Below are 21724 nucleotides of genomic sequence, written 5' to 3' on the forward strand. Positions count from 1 at the left end.
AAGCATTGATCACGATGATTGGATCGACTGTTCATTATCACTATGAAGGCTTACTGCTGACAGCTCCACACACTGGCCAGCAGGGAGACTTTATACTAACCTTAAAACTAAAAAAAATAAGGCCTAGCAGTTATGTCGCTCCGACCTCTGCCCTTTGCTGCATGTTGCACCCCTCTCTCCTCCCAACATTTCCTGTCTGTCTTCAGCTGTCCTTTCCATTAAAGGGGCCCACAATATAACTTCAAAATAAAGCAGCAATTCCAAAACAAAAATATTTTTTTAAAAACGTCATTATTTTCATTTTATTTAGTTTTTAAGCTGGGTGAGAACTTCTTGTGTAAAGTAAAATATGTAGAACTAATAATCCTCACTAAGCTCCATACCTTCACAACCTCCCTGTATTATGAGAGATGTTGCTGCCCTCTATCGGCGGAACTTCGCCCCGCCCCGCCGAGCAGCATCTCCGGTCAGAGTGAGGAGCAGCCTCAGTGTAAGAGGAGCAGGGAGTCTGGAGGAGCTGGAGCAGGAGTAGGAGCAGGCAGCACAGTTCAGCGGCTCCTCCCGCGTTCGTCCCACACTCAGCTAGTGCTGCTCCCCGGCAGAGGAGGTGATGATGGCGGCGGCTGTAGAGAGAGGAGGCGTCCGGGCCGCTTTCCTGAACCCGAGCAGCGGCGGCGGCGGAGGACCAGTACCGACTACCCTCCCGACCGGAGGGCTGGCCGGGGCTGTGGTGCTGGGCTCCGGCAGCATGCCCGTGCCAATGAACCTGTTTGCGACCTGGGAGATAGACCGATCATCCCCAAGCTGCGTGCCGAGGTAACACGAACACCACACACCCAGTGTTTTGATGAAGAAACGGGCCACCGACGCCCCGACTGACGGTAACGTTAGAGACGAGCTGACACACATTTCAAAACAGAGCTAACGAGCTAGCTGGCTAATGCTAACGCTACCAGCTAACGAGTAGCATCGCTGTTCCAGCTCCTCTCATGTTTCGCGTTATAAGCACTGTACTCTCAATAGTTTATTAAATACAAATATTCAGTTTATCAAAATGATCAATTACAAACTGTTTGATTCACATGAACATCTTATCTTTACCCTGAAAGTGTGAAATAGTTTTTTTTATTATCCGTTATGATAACTAGCAGCCGGTATAAAAAAGTTAAGCTGACTAAAGTAACTCAGGTTGTTTCTGTCCTGCTCTGTGCTGTCAGTGTGTTACATAAACATTTTATTAGTTTATGTAGGCCTGTGCTTGGGCTGTTTCACGGAATGCATGCCACCAAATAGCAACATAACTCTGTATAAATACATTGACATGGAGACATCTTCTGCACCCTGTGGGTCAGTTAGAGGACTAACAAGCCTTCAGGACAATGTTTGACATCTTCTCTTAATGTAGAAACCTCGATTTGCATGTAAGATATCACCCAAGTGTTGTATGCATTTAGAGTGTGATGGTTTTAACTTAAAGATTTAGTGCAGCCCTGCTCTGCATGGTAAGAATGACAGCCTGTAAAACATGGTGAAGTTAAAGAAGATATTCTCTCCGCGTTGAAGCTTTAAAGAAAATGTTTGACTGCTGGTAGGATGATTGGAGGAAAAGACTTTGACTTCAGGTGAAAAGTGTCAGCCTGTGTATTACAGGTGTGTACTCGTCACTAAGGACCCTGCAGGTTATTGGATGTTGGATAATTATGTTTCGTCCCCCTTGTGGCTCACAGAGTGTATCAACTGGTTAAAACTAAGGTTGTCAAAATGTTTGATACATGCTGTGTTCTAAAAAATAAACACAACCTCTGTTCATTTTATAATCTATAAAAACTAAAAGCGCCTAAACTGTTAGAAGTGCGTGCAAACTGAACTGCTCAAAAACGTTGCCAACGTTTTTGTAGAAAGGACCAAATATTGGTAATCTCTAAAGCTTGTGTTTTTGTTGCCGTGGTAACAAAGCAGGTATGGATGTTGTCTGATTTTTACCAGCATCATATCAAGGTTTGAAATTCTGCATCCGTAACAACCCGAGGTGAAAGTCAGTTTATCACCTGCTGAACGACTGACGTAATGAGACATTCATGTGGAATTCAAACAGCTTGGGTCACATGTCTTAAATGATAACCAAATCATTTTCAAGCTGATTGCTGTTCTAGATTGGTTGTTGTATAATAACATGAAACGATCATTTCTGCTGGTGTTCAGAGAGAAACCAGAGGATTTGCAATGTCTGTAATGTCGGCTTTATCGAGGATACGTTTGATTTTTGATTGAATGTAAGAATGTTAGATTTGTGAACTATAAACGTAGATGTATGGCAAAGTTAAAACCACTGATTCTCAACTGGCTGACACCAACTCCTTCATGAAAAATCACGACCTATTTAATGAACTATTTTACAGTCTGGACCTCAGACGGTACGAAACATGTGACAGAAGAAAACAAACATTTTTAAAAGCACTTAGTAGAATTTTTGGCGCAGTTTTAATTGCAGGCTCACAATTGCGACCCACTGAAAACGGCTTTTGGGTCCACACCCCCCCAGTTGAGAACCCCTGGTTTTGAGCCACTTGTTCTAAACAAGTGGACGCCCTGCCTTTCTTTGAGGAACATTTGTTGTAATCCAGCCATGAGGAGTTGTGCAATCATTTATTGCTGCATAATATGTGATCGTCCTGAGCCCCATAAATAAAATAGACTAGAATTTTTAAAAAAGCATCGTCGTCATATTTTGTAGGTCATGTTGTGTTTTTGTTCTGACTTCTCTGTGCAGCTCATGATTAGTTAAACCTGGACTCAGACACAAACACTCACAGTGTTGACAAAACAGTTTGCACAATGAGGCCGTGAACCGCTCTTATCGTCTCTGTTCTGTGTGCAGATGTTCTCACCGCCGTCTGCGTCGCCTCCTTCACGTTGCTCAGTTTATTTTGCAGCGTAGCAGTCATATTCAGTAACACTGTGCATTAGTATTCATCGGCAGGGAGCAGGCGCTGCTGCCACCTGACCAGAAGCCTCTCGGGAGCTGTGGGCACATTAATCAGCTTTGACCTAGATCTGCTCCACTCTATGGGAGAGAAGTGGGCTCGCGAGGGGAGGGTTTCCTCCACGCTCCGTGTGTGTGTGTGTGTGTTTGCCTACTGCCTCTTTAAGCCTGCATGAGTCTGCATGTGTCAATGGAATCAGAACATTATGGGAAACATTGATCATTGACACTCAGTGATGCTGATCGGTCACAGCTCTGTTTCTTGCAGCATCGCTCCTTTATTCAACGTCCTGTGCACTGCTAGTTTTTTTTATTGCTGTTATTATTTCTTAGAACATGATTCCAGTTTTGTGTTGTCACTCTGAAAAGGTCAAAAACCTTTCCCGACCCTAATCTCTCATGCTCCCGGACAAAAACTATAAGATCATAGATGTTTGGCTGTAATGAAACGCCGCCAGGGCGCTCTGTGGACACAAAGATAAAAACGATGTTGTTCTCTGAACAAGCAGCTACACTTGTAGTGTTCCGACATAGGTGTGTTAGCATGCTTTTTGAAAACTGCATCCATTAAGGTTTGAGGGGAAAGTAGGAAACATGTGTGTTCTGCACAGCATCACATTTATGATGCATAGATTTCCCACTTCTCTGCCTCCAGACTTTGCACCTTTTCTCCATCGTGACCGACATACAAGGTGCATTATGAAAGATGGATAAGCATGGAGATGCAGATGTATTATTAATGAGGCATGGCGTAAAGGTTCACAAAGCATTGTTCAACACAAACTGCAGTATCTGTGTTTCAGTCTTTATGTTATAAGATTAGTACGAGTTTACTTACGTCATGATGTCGACACGTTTGCTCATTGTGCCTCTTGTTGTGTTGTTTCTTTGTAACTTGATGTCCTGAAGTTGCAGTGCTCTTCTGCTCAGCCTATCTCCCCCCCCCCCCCCCCCCGTTTTGATACCCCTTATGTTAGCACGATGTGAGAGGTCTTGCATGCAGCCCGGCCCTCTGCCTTTTTTTTGGGGGGGGGGGGGGGAGGGATTGTGCTTTGGCATTCTTTCAGGGGCAGGGCCATTTTGGGTGCAGCTGTTTGCTCCTTCACTTGCCTTCAGTAAAATGTGGCTGTCCAGATAAGTGTCTCAGTTTCACACGAGAGCGCAGGACTCTTTGCGATGGGCTGTATCGTGGTATATTTTCCACTCTGCTGTTCTTCATTAATGAGACGTTGTTTTTAAAAATGATCCTCCCTGGCTTGCAGCCGTTGAAAGTATTTTTATACTCTGGTGAAAAAGCTTTCTGCTCTTGGGGTCAGTCTCAACTCTGGGATGTGCTTTCTGTCTGTTTTGATCTTGACTCACCTAAGGCTATTCAAACTCTTCTTAACAAAAAGAGAATTTTCTCACTTTGCTTTTCACTTTTTGTGTATCTCTTGACCCCACAATCAACCTGTGGACACATAAAAACATGAATATATTATTCTGACATGAAGCCTTCAACTTATGCATGCAACAACCATTGGCTGAAGCCCCTCCCCTCTCAAAAACAACATCATGTGCTCCTCCTCTTCTGGTGCAGGAAGAGTTATTGTTAATGTATGAACTCCAATGTCTACCCGATCACAAAGTGTTTGTCGTCAACTGGTGCCTTTTCATTTTGGTGCCACAAAACGTTGCACCTGCTGTGACACACTTCACACCTGAGGAGTGTGTGTCTGTGCAGAGAGTCCTCCTTAGACTTGTGGTATTATTATTATTAACAGGTTATAGAGCAGGCACACAGCCTGTGTAACAGCTGATGTTGATTCTTCTAAAGTTACACAAAATGTCTGAATAGGTTATCCCATCCTGTCCCAGTTTCACGTTTAATAAATAGATGAACAATGCTCTGGTGTTAACGCAAGCCTGAGTTTGAGCCCCTCTTCCACCAGAGGACATTTGAAAGAATATCTACCAGGTGATGTAGTTCTGTGTTGATAAGCTGGGTGGTTTCACATTTTTTTATTGTGGTTATTTTGACTTCCGTAGAGCAGTTTTGACTGTTAAATCCAAGGCTAGCTTGATATCTGACACGTCTAAGCTTCACTGAGCATAAAGAACAGCAGCGTTATTTACACACATACTTTTTTATCCTCACATCTCTGATCTGTAAAAATAAACTGTGTGAGTGTGTTTAAATAGAAGAAAACACTTTGCATTAGATATCGTATTTAGTCAGTGAGTCGTAATGACCCCACAGGAAAGATGACCTGCTCAGGAATCCAAATGTCCGGCCTGTATCTGTGGGCAGGCCGGCGTTGGTTGAGGGAGTGTTGAGGTTTTTGCAGGAATGTCACTAATGCAGAGGTCAACATGGAGCCATGTTTATCTGCTAACAATAAAGAAAGTGTGGCAGCATGTGAGGGAACGCTTCTCACTCACTTTGAAGATCTTTTACTTTAACTTTGGTTTCAAAATTACGACCGCCATCGCTAACATGATGACGGTTTTGTTGTGTTCGCCACAGCTTCCAAAGCATCATGGTTCATGCTTAATTTCAAAAAATGTTGTGGTCGACGTCTGTTACACAAGTTTCCTTAATAAAGCTTTTTTTATTTGGCCAATAAACAAGAACTGTTTACAAGACCTGGAAATGTTTTTGCTCGACTTGTTCAGACGCCGAAAGTTTGACTTCAGATCGTTATGTGTTTGTTAAAGTTTCTCTCTGTGAGCTCAGAGACGTCTACCCAGAAGCTCTCCTCTCGTCCTGTCTTTATCTCGTCAGAGCAGATCCTCCTGCTCTCTGCGTGTTTGGTTCCTGTGAGTCCCAGGACGACCTCAGCCTCTGTGAGTGGCAGGGTCTTATCTCCATCGGGGTCGTTTTCAGACTGTTATCAGAGGGGGTTTTATGTCTTCTGTCCTAATTCTGTGTTGTGTGTTTAACCGACGATGAGCTGTGTGTATGTCTGCAAACGAAGATGAAGATGAAGAGAAACAAAGTGAGACCTGAGCTGGAGCCACGTCTTACTTCTGGGTCAGTGGAGATGAGCCCATCAGCTCTGAGTCTTGACGTATCCCTCATGCTGGGATGTTTGCACGCAGCCATTTATTACTCGCTGAAGTTTGAGTTGTTTGCGTGCGATCTCCAGAATCATCCCTGGCCTTAATCTCTTTGATTCATTGTCTAACTCTGTATGTTCATTTTCAACCGAAGATGAAACCTTTTAATCAGGATATAAACAGAGGAGGTCTGTCTGCAGGATAATACGAGCTTACTTTCCCCTTTCACCTCCTCAAAAAACCCCTCCATCTCAGGGCTGGATATTGTTTCTCCTGGCGGGGGGCTGCAGTAATCTGATTTCATAACAGGAAAAGAAGAGCTAGTAATCTGATGCTGCACACAGACACTGTCGGCTTAATCCTCCGCTTCCTTTAGCAATCGTGAGCGCGGCCCACCAGCCGTCTCAGTGTCCTTCAGGATGGTGACACAGCACTCTGTGTCGGTCTGCGTCATGTTTACAACCTTTGTTTGTGCTGCGGCAGACGCTCCAGACAGCTCTGTTACTGTGATGTCAGAGTCAAACAGCTGCTCAGTCTCCACCACGATGTCTTATTGTGACAGGATGCTGTTTTAGCACGGCCCTGCATGTGATGTGCGTTTAACTACGTCCTTTTTCTTATTTTGACATGTTGCTATTCTCTGGGGCTGTACATAAATGATCCACTGACTGTTTCCTGTTTGCATAAAGAAATAATCAACATTGAAGGCGGGTTGTTTGTATGACCTCTCGTAGATGACAGTCAGAAAAAAGTGCTTTCCATAATACCGTCTTCCTCTGTGGACAGAGTTTGGTGCAAAGCTCCACCCCCAAAAAAAATCTATATTATAAGATTTATTTTTGTTGTCTTTGTTGGAGAGACAGGACAGTGGATAGAGTCGGGACAGAAAGAGAGGGGAATGACATGTGGGAGAGGAGCCACAGGTCTTTATTTTTTTTATATCCTTTATTAATCCCTGAGGGAAATTCAGGTTTACACTCTGATTTATAGGGACATGCTTCTCACACATATAGGCCTGAATCACACGCATGCACAAACAGGACTTGAGGACATGCAGTGGTGGAGAGATGTCAGAGTGGGGCTGCTACAAGCTGCTAGGCAAAGAGCGCACCAGAGCAGTTGGGGGTTTGGTGCCTTGCTCAAGGGCACCTCGACAGTGCTCGGGAAGTGCCCTGGCACCTTTCCAGCTATCAGAACAACTTCCAGATTTGGTCCACACCAGGACTTGAACCTGCGATCCTCTGGTTCCCAACCCAAGTCCCTATGGACTGAGCTACTGCTGACCCGCCCCAGGTCGGATCTGAACCTGAGCCGCCCGCTTCGAGGACTACAGCCTCTGTACACGGGGCGCTCGCTCTAACAACTTGGTCTACTGTGCCCCTTAAACACTTTATATTCAAATACTATATATATACTATATACTCTTCCTACTGCAGCTTACCAGTGCTGACGGACCGCGGCGCGCACGGAGTATGTGTGACTTGGGCTTCACTGTCAGACAGCTCTCTGCCCTGGCGCTATGTTGTTGTTTTTGTTTGCAACATCTAAATTCCTTAGCAGCGTATCAGATCTGCTGTTTGTTGCTCAGATGTTTATTAAAGGAGACATCTCAAACAAGAAAGTAAGATAAGCTGAAACAAGTTTCTGGTCATGGAGGCAATGATTGATTTATTCAGGGCTATTAAAAGCTAATATTCATGATTCATTGTACACTTTATGTCTAACAGATCTTTAAGGCATATTTTTTTAAGGCTCAAATACATCCTGGTTGCGATCACTCCCCACAGAGCTGCTGCTGTGCACCCACTTCAGCTGGCGTTTCCAAACAGGAGCCATGCTGACGGCAATCTACTGCTGACATAATGAGTATTGATAAGTACCTTATGCAACCCCCCTTTCAAAATATCTGAACTATTCCTTTAATACCCCGAGGACACACCACGCTGATGCTTTGGATTCTGGGACGGGAGCTCGGGGAGGATAACCCTGCGATGGAAATGTTCACTGCTCGAGATAATTCACGTTCAAGAGAGGAGATACATGAGGCTGCAGCTCGGAGGCCAAATCACTGATATCAGTAAGGCTGTCGCGGTAACCGGAAAAAATGAATGAACGCAGTATCAACAAGCCAACCGTAGTCACCTCACCTCAAGCTCTTAGGGGAACAATGGCAACTGCACTGGTCCCTAAACCAAATGTTACTTCCCCCTTTGGAGACACTTTGGCTGCTGCGTGACTGTGTTTTACTTCAGCGCTGTCTGCTGACTTTAACGCTGCTCGCTTGTGATGACGTTTTTCTTAAGAAAATAATAGAATAAAAGTCACAATCAAGAGATCTTGTGGGCCCAGATGTTATTGCTGGGCCCGGATTCACAAACAAATATGCCAATGAAGCAAAATGGCGTGGTGCGATAATATCACATACCACGCTATTTTGAGTCACCATGGATCACCACGGTGGGAATTCCTTCACCACATCAGCCCTCCATATTAGTCATGAAATTCAGAGTTTCTTTTTTTTTTTATTAGTAATGTGTACCATAGCTCTCTGTGCAATCAAAACGTGAACGTCTGCCTCTGCAGCTCCATGCTCTGCCATGCTGTTCACACACTGCTAACAGCAGTGGACCAATCAGCACCTGATCTCGTCCTTTTGACGCTCACTCCCACTGCATGAAGTGTGTCAGAATTCTCTCCGTTTCCTTCCCCTCTTTCCTGAAGGAGGAGGAATTTCCTTGGGAAGAGTTTCACATTCCTGGCAACGAGAGAGCTTCTGGTGTAGCCGAAAACCAGCCCTCAGACCCGGTTTGTAATCTGGTTTTAACCAACAACCTGTTCTCTTCTGAGGGAGGGGGGTTGTTGCATTGATACTGGGACCCCCCCCCCCTTCTTGTTGAAAGGGTTTTGCTGAACAGGCCCAGAGCTCCACAGTGATCGGCTATGTGCTGAATGTTGAATTCCTCCCAAAAGGGAAGAAAGGTTTGTTTCCCCCTGCGTGGACCTCTGAATGTGGGAAAGGGCCAGATTCTTGTGTGGGTGGATTCGGGGTGTCTTCTTGTCAACACATCCAACTTCCTGATCAAATGAGTGAGGCAGGGACAGCGTCCTCTGACACAGGGAGGATCCTGTCAAAATAAGCACTTTGGGGACAATGGCTCCCAGCTCGTGTTCCTCTCTTGTTCTGTTCTTCTTATTTCCCACCTCTCCCATTCAGGCATTTCCTGAGCTGTGTGTGCCAGCAGAACACACACACACACACACACACACACACACACACACACACACACACACACACACACACACACACACACACACACACACACACACACACACACACACACACACACACACACACACACACACACACACACACACACACTGAGGCCAGTATGAATGAGAGCACATGACATTTAAAAACAAACACTAGCACGGCCTCTTATAAACAAACACAGGTCGCTGGGTGCAGCACAGACCGTTAGGAGTTCAGGAATTATCAGTGGCAACTTCTATCTTTCTTCGATATTGCTCATAAAAGTTGCCCTTGAAAGGTATGAACACCTGGCATGACAGAGTTCTCCTGCAGCACTGAGCGTGATGATCACATGCCCAGTTGTTACAGATAAAGGAGTCGGAAGTGTCTGTTGTCCATGCTCTGTGAAGGTGCTCAGTTAACACTAATTGTCAGTCTGTAGTATGTGTTTTATTTTGAAATTGACGCGCGCACAGAGTATGTGGAAAAATTGGCACTTACAGATTCCCACATTCGGTGTTGGACCGTTCTTTAAGTAACCAATCTCTGAATGATGTTCCTCTTTGTCTACCGTCTGAGTCTCTGTGCATTTTTGCAGGTTGAAGCTTTATAACGTCACATATTTTAGTGTCATGTGATGACATATTGACAGCTTTAGTATTGCTCTGGTTAATGAGTCTCATCTTTAGATTTCTCCTCTCTCTGGCGTCTCTGATTTAAAAATGTTTACTTCATGGATACAGAGAAAAGCAGCGTCTGCATAGAAACTCTGCAGTAACCTGAGCTCAGATCCATTCAGCACATTAGTCATTATGACAGATTAAACCAGGGGAATAGAAGGAGGAGGAGTCAGGAAACACCTTCGGGCTGCAGCAACACACACACACACACACACACACACACACACACACACACACACACACACACACACACACACACACACACACACACACACACACACACACACACACAGTCATGCATCTATTGTTTGTGAAGCATTAATCCTTCTGAGAAGTTTGATCCTCAAAAAAGGTGGAGTCACTTTTGCTGATGTGTTATCTAGTACATTTATTGAATGCTGTATTCCCTCTTCTTATAGCTTTCATTTATCTTTGTGGAAGTGTTGTCCACTTTGCACAAAATAGTTTTGAGTCAGAGCTAATTTGTTAGCTGCAGTGGAGTAAGCATCATTAGCAGACAGCAGGCATGGTGCGAAATTTACCTTTGTAAGGAAATGCTTAGTGATTTAGATTCTTTATACATCCGGCTACAGAATAATTATAGGTCACTGGAACATCTGATCCACTGCAGCCTTCTTACTTTGTAATTTAATGCCTCATAGTATTCAAGTAAGATAGTTTGAATCGGACTTCCAAAAATGATCTTTTAAGTTTCTGAAAGCTTCAATGAGTCATTGTGGTGTCATGGGGGGACGAAGTGAGTGAGATGGGCGGAGCCGGAAAACGCAGGAGAGAGCAGCGCTGTGTGTGTGTGGAGCTCCTGCTGTTTCTCTACACGTCGTGCTTCTACAACGCTGTGAATTCACAGATCAAGATTCTGCAAATACAGAATCAATTTGAAAGTACAAAGATGTTCGTTACTCTGCGCTACGTCAAAAATCCCACAAAGGGCTCTTCAGAGTGGTCTGAAAAAGACTCCGATGAATGATTTGTACAAGGTTTTCTTCAAACTATGACTGTTGATTTCCACTCAGAATTTCATTGATTCTTAATCCAGATCTCAGCTTTGAATGTATTTGCATTTTTTCCATTGCAAGCCAAATATCCGGAGGCCTTAGAGCATCAGGAGAAACATAAGCACGTTGTCTAAGTTTAGGTGAGGCTGAGGGTCTCATGTTGTTTTTTCATCAAATCTCTCATCAGTAGAAAACAGATATGCTCGTGGTGGCTGCAGTAGTTAAAGGGCAGACGTAATCCTGTCTCAGGCTTATCGGAGGCTCCAAACGGCAGCATGAAATATGTAAAGTAAAACCCTTTGAATGAAATGTCAGCATTGTGTTATTTCAACACAAAGGGGAAGAGTTTGTAACGACTTTACAGGTTCGGGTAACGTCCTCGCTGTCTTCTCATTTTGTCTTTTTAAGGCTCCCGGGGTTCGATGCTGGATGTTTCCTCAACATCCTTTTCATTTCATTTTTTTTGTCTTTGTACAATCGAGCCCATTCATCGGGGGCTTTGTGAGGGGAAGCGTCTCCAGTGATTTGTGAAATGGCTTATATAAGCTCTGCAGCTATAAATACTTTCCCTGACATACATGTTTACATGTGTCCATGCTCTTTGGCATTTCGTAATATTTTCTGTTGAGCATTTCTGTGCAGTAACGTCTCAAATGATCAGAACAGTCACTCTGTGAGGTATTGAGGTTTCCTTACCTGTCAGGTTTATTCATCATCTCCGGCTGCAAAGTCTCTGCTACACACAGGAAACTGTCTTTGCATGAACAGTGGGTCGAGACTTTATAACTCTATGAATAAATGTGTGCGTCATCTTAAAACACGTCGCGATTCTTTGCTTTCAAAAATCACTTTCCTGTGTGAAGCTGTTTGAATTGTCCTGCTCATCAGCTGAGACAGAGGGATTGTTTTAAACAAGGCTTTGCTCCTGAGCTGTAAATCCGAGCTGCAGACTGCAGCTAGATGAGCGTATACCTGCCTGGCAGACCATCCACCTTAACAGGATTGAATAGCTCAGTCATAACCTTGTCAGAAGCCGTGGCTCTCACAGGATTCACCTATATCTGTTCCACTGTTTCTATAAACTCTTTATGAAGTCATTCAGCTGGCAGCGGCTCTGAGACCTTCTCTTTTAAGAGGATGTTCTGTCTGGAGGTTACAGTTAGAGGATAATCTCATTAATATGCTTTCTAGGGAGACATCGTCTGTGTGTTACCTCTGTATGATGTTCTGCTGAAGGTGTGTAAAGCCTGATTTATACTACTGCGCTGTAGGTTCACATAGTCTTGTACCTACAGAGAATCTGTGTGCAGCCTGACGTGCTCCTCCTCAAAAATGAAACTGAATCGCTAGGTAACGTTGTTTATTTACAACATTTCTGGAAATGGGTTCCTGGTAGCCTATAAATTAGTGCGCGTGCGCGATGTCGGGAGGCAGTGGTCCCCTAGCCTGGGGCCTGGGTTCGAGTCCGACCTGTGGCTCCTTTGCCGGATGTCAATCTCCACTCCCTCTAGTCCCCTGATTTCGGACTCTATCCACTGTTCCGTCTTTATAGAAAGCCCTAAAATAAACCTTTAGAAAATGAATTCCTGGTATCGTATGTTTTTCAGAATTCTACAGAAAGACGATCGTACAAGTCGGTATTCAAGCCAGCTGCGACTCCTACATAATACGCTGTGTTTCAGACGCCTTGGTTTCCTGTGCACAAACAAGCAGAGAATGTGGAGGAACCAAAAAACTGTGGAAATAACAAGCGTAGAAATCAGACTGACAACTCGTGTTAGGTTGTGTATTGCAGAGCTACGCTCACACACCAATGCACAGTTATGTAGTGACCACTACAGCGTCGACACAGAGGTTTACATCAGGCTGAACTGTGGCTTTGGTTTAGTCGGTTCGTGTGGCCTCTGGAAGCGCGTGCCGGCTGACCTCATCAGTTTGTTTTCATGTCAGAACAAAAGAGACATTTAGCTCTGCACAAAGAGCAACAAAGGATGACAGAGTGTCTGAAAACAGCAGAGGAGGGCAAGAAAACCAACACAGCACATCATCAATGTTGTGTACTGGTGTCAGGTACATGGAAGACAAGCATCACCACTTTAGGAGAGTTTTATGCTACTATATGAGCATAAAGATGTTTGCTGCTTAAAAGGTTCAAATTCAACACATTTGTAGTAAAGAGGAACTATATGTCCTGGGGTATAAATTCACTGTGTAAGAAACATTTTTATGGCATTCAACCAGACACTGCAATAAATATGTGATAAATCAAGTCTCTCCTGTGTAAATGTCTCTGAGTCATGACTGTCTACAATGAGTGAGAAGCTCGAGTCCTGCTGGCTGTGTTGTTGTCAGAGCCGTGTTTACATGGACGGGACGGCCGGCTCCTCCCCTTGTGTATAAAAGCTGTTTTAGTTAAGAACTAGAGAGAAGAAGAACATACTCACTGATTATTTGGATGTTAGTAAGAGTTTTTAGATCACGATCATTCTGTGTCAGTTCATGTGCAATATGAAGCTACGAGCTAACTAAAGAGCGCTAACATTAGCATGCTAACACAACAATGCAGGACACAGGTGGAGTCGAGGAAAATTTTGTCCACCACTTGTGCTTTACTCTTTTGTGGAGGAGAGTGGAGGCTTCAGTATGGAGGAGGTGTGGCCTAACAGCAGTTTGTTTTGGTTTCATGCTTGTGCTCAAGGGCGACATCTACTGGATCTAAAAGTCACACATTCTTCCTTTTAAATGAAACAAATAAAATGAAATAAATTTAAATCAGAATAATATGTCATCATGATTTAAGTACTTCAAAGAAATCGTCTTGTCTGTTTCCTACAAACGGCTGTGACATCACTGAGGCGCACAGCGTGGCGTTGGCTGAAGGATTTGGAAATGAGCAAGAAGTCTTCTGATGACCCTCTGTGGGAGGTCGTGAGAGACGTTGAATAAAGCGCTCTGTCGTCGCTGACTCACAGATCCTGTCATCGCCTCACCACGTTGTGTAATCGTTTGTGTATTTCATTAAAGACTACTTTGTCTGCTAACGTGGCTCAGTGCCAAAAGAGCTGGGAGCATCTCTTTTTCACAGCATGCGATTGACTTGATGATAAAATATGAAGACAGGTTCATCTCATACTTTTCTCTTGTGCCCCGTATTTCTCAATAAGACAATGCTGCTAACACACCCTCCACTTCCACGGAGAAGCCTTTGAAGGATTGTTCCAAACTGCCCACACAACAAGAGCATACCAGTCAAACCTCTGAATCACACCACGCAGACATAAATCTCTTTTCCTAACGGGCGTTTGACGGAGAGCATTAGCTTGAATCAGCAAACACAAACACAATCTGGCACTGAGCTCTAATGCACCAGCCCCGTGTAGTATTACATAAAAAGTTGACGGTAATCCCGACAACTGTCCCGTTGTGCCGCAGCTCTGTGGAGCCTCACGACCACAGATGTGACAAAGAACATACACAGAGTATTACGAGCGATACGAGCGCAGGGATTACACCCTCTTCTGGCAAAGTAACAAGTTTATCTTTTTCCACAATCTTCCTTTTCCCTCGGGGTGCGTTCATACCTGAGTGATGACAACTGTCCCTCCTACCTGTTCAACACAAATACCTCCACGCAGCTCCTGTCTCTGCACCTGCTGGACAAACGAAGACAGGATCAGTCCTGCTGAAATGCAGAGTACGGGATGGAAGAAAGATCAATTGAACAAGGGATTTGGGGTAGTTACATCCTTGATAATGTCATCAAGATTGTCAATGCTTTTTTGATACCATCGGTTTTACAACGAATACTGAAGTGTTAAGAAAATAACTTTTATTCCATGCGTCAGGTGTATCTTACCATGGATCAAACGGTCTAAATGTGTCTTAATTGCACATAAACATTGGCACCAACACGTTGCCAGTTTGGAAAGTTTGCAGGAGTTTATCAGCATTTTTTGGGTAATCAAAATAACCCCAGAAATTAACAAATATTGGGAGGTTATAACTTCTGTTTTTTGATTCTTATTTTTGTTGCTGTGGTATCAAACGGGTATCGAATCATATCCAAGTTTAAAATTCTGGTACCAATAGAACCCTGATCCTTAACACCAGAACCAGACAGAATCATTTGCTTTAAAGCTTCTCTGCACTGATATCTGATTGAACTAAAACATCTTGAAAATGATTCTTTCTTTGTTCATTTATTTCCGCCCATGAAGCATTAGAGATAAGACTTGTTTTTTTTTATTGCACATCTGTTCTTTTACAATCGATGATATTTACAATCAACTAGAAGAGTTTGGATGTTGATTTTAGGTCTGCAGGGATCCCCTTGTTTACATTGATATGCAGGATTTGTGTGTGAGGTTTGTGCAGCCAGATTCTCCGGAGACGAGCAGGTGTGAAATAAGTTCTACGACATTATTTAAAATGTTGCGTCTTTAAAAACCCTGTGGATTATTCAACAGGACAAGAGAAGATAGCAGACCGTAGAGTCTGACATAATGTCCGTGTGAGGTTTTGTCTCTGCAGGTATCAGGACTTTTGCAGCACCTCTCTACCAGCAGCATCGTCATGTTTGATGCTAAAACCATTTAAGCCTCTGTCGACACAACTTTGGATGAGCTCTGTTTAACTTAATCACATGACTTCTGGCCTTTTGGGCTTAAGCTTTCATCCCATTACAAAATATTTTCTATAGTCTTCAGATTACTGAGAGGGCTCCATCTGTTGCTCTGCATTATGAGAATGAATGTCTGATGAGAAATGTTCCTTGTTACGACTGCGGCAGATTAAAGGATATATTTGTAATTTCAGTTTCAGCCGTCGACATTCAGCCACATTTCCACAGCGAAAAGTCCAAACAGACTCGAGACTCATGAGACAGAATCATCATGTGAAGGTTACTTTCTTATCCAAAGGTCTTTATTCTGCTGTCATCTTTTGTGTCCTGCTGCTTCAGTGACTAATCATGTTTTTATTCTCTAACATAAAGTCAACAGTGACAGAAATCAGACTTTGCCAAATGAAAAGCGTCCTCTTGTTCTCTTTGTGGAGCCTCTTCTTCCTCTCCCTCTTCTGAAGATTTCCTTCAGAGAATTAAAGCCAAACAGAATATGACCATCTGGCTCACAAAACCAGACCATTTAATCCTTCCATTGATTTTTCTCTGTCACTCTTAATATAACTTTAGATTGAAAAATGATTTAAATTAGCCTCAATTATTCTCCATTCTTCATCCATGTTCAGGCTGCAGTATGAACCCAGAATTTAAAAGGATTAATCTATGCAGGAGCATTGACGTGGGTGGTGTGGGTATGGATTTGAAACATGTAGGTCTTCTTTGTTTCTGTTCCATTTGATTGAAAAGCTAAAAATAAAACGTAAAATAAAGAAAATAAAGTTCTGATTATTGTTTCCAGTGCGACTCTTCTTCCCGTGGCTCGGCCTCACACTGAAGAGATTTGACTGTTTTTCTTGTCTGAAAATGAAAAAAGAGGAAATAACTCTCGTCACTCGTTCATCCTTTATTTGGTCTGAATGATACAACTAGACAAGAAGAAATAAAAGTGTTATGAAAGAACAAAGTGCTGCACAGAGAGAGAAAGGCTTTTCTGTCACACATACATGCCAGTTCCACACTCGACTCCTGAAGAATTTCATGCAGAGCTTTATGTCGGAGCGAGCTTTATTCAAAGACTGTGAGTGCTTTCACATGTGAAGCACAGAATACAAGTAGACGATGGAAAGCACTAAAAGCATGACTCGCAGTCATCTTCCTTTCTTACTTGGATCCCCCCGCAGCACATACCAAACACAGACAGTGACTTTCTCATTCATCCCTCAGTGTTACATCACTCGTCCTCCATCCTCCACTTCCCCCCGCTTTGTGCCTCTGACAATTGCTGTGCAGCGATCCGAGGGCATGGAGCCGGCAAAACATGAGCTGGAGAGCTGACCAGGGGGAAAGGATTACAACAGTGTGTTTCTGCTCAGGCAGCATATCGCTCAATGCAGAGGGTTCGATGGTCCCTCGCTCTCTCTGTCTCTCTCTCTCTTTCTCTCTCTCTCTCTCTCTCTCTCTCTCTCTCTTTCTCTTTTCTGTTTGCATTAGCGTTGTCTTCATAACAGAATGTTTTAACTTCAATTCAATACTTGTAAAAATCCAACGATGTCGATATGTTCCAAACCACGGCAACGGAAGATAAAAGTCGTTGGCACCCGGCTTTGTTTAAAGGCAACATGCGACTGAAATCACATAACTCCCTTTGTAAAAAATAATGTGGAATAATGACTTCCTACAAAGAGAGTGAAGTCAAACTCCCTCAGGGTTTGTTGTTCTTAGCTCTGTGTTCACACTGACGGGACGGAGCTTCCTTCAGCTTGTTAACGTTTCACTCAGAGGCTCAAACATGTTTCATACTTTCTTTTTTTTTAAACAAGGACCCCTCCCTCTACCATGTGAGGGAAGAGAGACAGCCCCGCCCACTGATGGCGTGTCTAGCGGCACAGTAACTGAGTGTCATCGCAGTAGAACCAACAGACTTTCCAAACCGAAGAAAATACTTTCTATAACACAGAAAGGCTGAATCAACTTTGAGACATTCATCATCAGTTGAAATTGATCTCTGAATCTTGTTCTCAGATGTTTATTAAGACTCATCTGCTGCCGTCTCTGTCCCTGCTGGTTAAGGAAGGGCAGGGGAAAATGTGGAGACAGGAGGGGAGGGTGGAGGTTGGTAGGCTTTTGTTTTGGGTTTTGTCCGTACTGATGGACCTTGCCTTCCGCTGCAGGTAGTCAGCATAGAGGGTCCAACGCTCTGAGTCCATCCGGGACAGGTCCTTCTTGTTTTCCACTGTGCAGCTTCTGTACCATGTTGTGCAGCACTGGCTAAGAATGCTCTCTGTTGTGCTCCTGTAGAAGTTTGTGAGTAGGTGTGGGGGCAGTTCAGCCTGAGAGTACGGAGCCACTGAGTACATGTGCTCCACTATCTTCATCCCCCATGTGATAGGGAAGTGTTCTTCAAACTGAGAATTCAGACCTCTTGAAATAAATCTTTCCTAAAATATTATTGTCCACAATCGTAGCTGTGTGAGATCCCAAGAATGATCAGTTTGGAGACGTTAAGCTTGTAAAGATTTCCCTCTGAGCAACAAAAGGAACGATTAGAATTCAAGTTTCTGCTTTGCATAAAAACGTAGAGAAACGTGGGATGTCTGTTCTGTGATCTTGCCTTGAACCTAAACGATCATTCCTTCATATGCTTCAAGTCACATCTTAAATCTGATACTGCGCCTGTATGCCTGCAGAGTCGATCTCAGATGTGGGTTTTTACATTTTTTAAATACCTTCTGATGTCTGTGTGATAGAAACTATGTCCGCTCGTCACACAAGCCGTCTCCAGACAGACGTATCACTTTACCAGAGAGCCAAACTCAAAGCAGCGAAATGTCTGAAGTTTGGTGTCGGGCCAGAGGTTCCCTTTGAGACCTGACTCCTGAGGAACCTGCAGGAGGCCTCACATGTGTTTGTGCGTGTTTAAGAAAGCCGGCCTGACTCAGGGGAGGCTGAGGTCACAGAGGGGCTAACAAAAAGGATTATCCTCTGTGCACATTGTGTGTGTCCCTGGGCTCTGCTCTCTGACTTCCAACCCGCTGTCCACCTTTAATCAGCCTCCCACAATTGATTTAATTTCCTTTGATGTTCCAGCATCGTTTCGATACAGGTGGGCCAAGTCATTCAGTCTACACCAGACATACAGAGAGGCTCTGTGGAGACATGCTAACATGACTGTCACCTACAGCCTGTATAGATATTAGAAGTATAGCTGCTTTGACACGACCCATTGGTTAGTTGATTTCCTGTTTGAGGCCACAAGTTTGACCTTTAAGGCTGCAAGATCTGGGTTTTCTGAAGGCAGAAAAGTATGATGAGCACAGACACAGTTAGCTGCTAATTGTTGCTAACATGTAAATAAAATGAACTCCTTATGTGACTGGTTGTAAAAAGTAGAGCTCAGACTTGTTGGACGGTCTGTTAGTCTGATAAAGCTCACAGAGAGAGACAGATTATTAGTCTGATATTTACATGAACAAATCTCCAAAAGACTCCAACAGCACAAACACGACCCAGAGGTTAAAGGTCAGGGACTGATTTAGCTGACACCTAGAAGACAGCTAGCAGCTCCCATCTGTCATTCAAAGAGGCCACGCCCCCTAATTCTACATCCCTTTAAGCCTTAATATAATGTAAACAGGTGAGTTGTATAAACATTCAGCCCGTACAGTTGAAGAGAGAAATGAGCTCTAGAGACCCAAACTGTTTTTATACCAGACTGTAAACATGTTTATTTTAACATGGAGCTCTATGGGGACTGACTCACTGCAGGAGACAGACTCTAGTGGACACTGGAGGAACTGCAGCTGTAAAGATGGACATTTTAACATGGGGCTCTATGGGGCCTGACTCACTGCAGGAGACAGACTCTAGTGGACACTGGAGGTTATTGCTGGCTGACTTGGAGCATGTGCACACTTTATATTGTGTATTCTCTGTCGGTGGTGAAAGAGTTGATCTAAAAAGCTTCACAATCAAATAATGAAGTGTTAAACTAATCCACTAGAACAGTAAAAGCTTGTAATGTTTGTAATGCTCTCTCTGAAGTCTTTGTGTTATTGCTGCGGAGATAAAGGACGAAGCAGCAGAGATAAGATGATCCAATATGCCCTATAACCCCCAATCACAGGCCTCTTATCTGAAGTCAAATATTTGACCGCAGCTGTTTGAGTGTACAGCCTGATAAGTTGTGTTGTTTGTCCAGGACAGATAACTGTGAAAGGATTTGCAGCTGCTGACTGAACACCTTTCATTGCACAGATTTCAACAGTAGCAAATAAGAAGATCCAACAATACAAACATGTTTATGGTTTTACCTTCTCACCAGCGCTCACTGGTGCTAGGTTTCAAAGGTTAACTTCCACGTCTTTCTGAAATGTCCGTTGGGTCTGTTTTTAATAATATTTGCTTTAATTCGAGGAAATGTCACCAAGAAAACATGAAGACGATGTAAAGGAGTCGGCAGCCTTACATCTGGAAACTGTTCCCTCCAAATGACAAGTCAGATTAGCGTCTCCTCCGCCTTTGTTGTTGACAAAGCTGATGTCAGAAGTCCTGCCCCTTCATGATTGTGATTGATTGGTGAGGGAGAAGTGATATTGACAAGTATGGTGCTGTTCTAAAAGTTGAACCTTTTTCTTCTTCTTGATAGCGCATTGAGCAACAGCTGCCAACCTGACCCAACCTTGGTTAAGAGGAAGCGGATGGATGGACCTTATGTATATACTGACTATTTAAAAAGGTTTTGATGGGCTGGTAAAAAATCAAAGATATGAATAATGTTGTTGGATTGCATTTGGATATGTGGACGACAGGAGCTTTGGTTAAGGAGCTGTTTCATTTTGGATGCAGATTTATTGTCCTTTATCTTTCTGATCCTTTTTCACACTTTCCACCAAACTAGTCATTTCTCTCCACATACTGTAGATCTCCTGAGTACTACTGATGTATCACTGGGAGCCGTCTGTAGAACCTCAGAGAGGGAAATGGCCTTGTAATCTAATGGCCTTTCTTTACTTTCAAACCGGTAAAGGTCAACAGTTAGTGATGGTACAGTGAGCGACTTGGACGCACTAATGGGCTTAGATGGAGCAGCACTACTCATGCAGCTGTGAGTGATGCCATCATTGCCATGTAGGCTAAACCTATTAGCTGCAGTGTGCTCAGGCAGCGAGCAGGCAGCGAGCGGGCACCGTTCATCCGAGCAGTCGATAACTGTTCATTTGAACACCAAACATACTACTCTGCTCTCTGTGTTTTTACATGTTCATGACGGCTATAGAAGATGTCATGTAGAAAAGATCTGCACGTCCACTTTCAGCAGCGTGCTATAGGACCTGATAAGATCACTGTGTCGCCTAAACTTTGTCATCACAACCCTCGTCATGTTGAAGCTTAAAGGTCACATATTCTGTATAATGCACTATCACCATGTTTCTCTAACTCTAATATGAGTCTCTAGTCTGTCTACAAACCCCCCAATGATGAGAAAAGTCCATCCTCTCCGTCTTCTGCCTGCTCCACTTTTCAGAAAATGTGTGCTCAAACAGGCCGTTTGGAGATTTTCCCTTGAGCCTTGAGCCTACTGCCCTTCCCCCAGGAAGGGCAGTAACCCCTCCCCCAGGTGGGTGACACTCCCACAGCTAGGTGTTTGTTCTGCCCTCTGAGTCTGCCGTCTCACCGTAAACAATAGGGCATAGAGCGAGAAAGCCAGAGACACCCAGGCCCTTAAAGGTACAGACACAGAAACAGCCTGTTCTGAGCAGGGCTGAAATAGAGGGGTTTATAGGCATGATCAAATACAGGAGCAGAGTGGATCTGTTTTAGACTTGTTTTGGGGAGCTCTGAGACTAATTGGTTGAAAAGGAGTAGAATATGTGCCCTTTAAAATAAGCGAGGACTGATTAATAAAAAGATCATGGTTCAAGATGTAAACAAAGCTCCATGACAGAGCTGAACAATCGGTGATTAATAAACTCGGTGTGATGACCTGATCGAGGAGTTTGTCAGGACTGTGTTGTCTTTAAAACTCAAGCAGTGAAACTAAAAGATAGTCGTCCCTTTCTGGGTTCTTATCAGCTGGGAAACAGGTCTCACTTATATCTTCTCCTCTCCGCCTGTTTTACAGACACGTTGAGCTGC

The 21724-nt window shown here is 43.7% G+C and overlaps 1 protein-coding gene across 2 annotated transcripts in view; it reads left to right on the forward strand.

The window, feature by feature from the left end:
- Nucleotides 1–450: 450 nt before the first annotated feature.
- The window catches only part of zmp:0000000755 (phosphofurin acidic cluster sorting protein 2), a 58524-nt gene continuing 37250 nt past the window's right edge, over nucleotides 451–21724 (forward strand). Inside the window, exon 1 of one of the 2 annotated variants that reach the window (XM_020655200.3) lies at nucleotides 451–816. In XM_020655200.3, coding sequence (XP_020510856.1) covers nucleotides 611–816 — 206 coding nt within the window. In that variant the 5' untranslated portion in view covers nucleotides 451–610. The remainder of the gene's footprint in view (nucleotides 817–21724) is intronic. The other variant, XM_020655201.3, reaches the window with a different exon arrangement.

This window comes from Labrus bergylta, chromosome 10 (genome assembly GCF_963930695.1).
Source record: "Labrus bergylta chromosome 10, fLabBer1.1, whole genome shotgun sequence".
Lineage (NCBI taxonomy): Eukaryota > Metazoa > Chordata > Actinopteri > Labriformes > Labridae > Labrus > Labrus bergylta.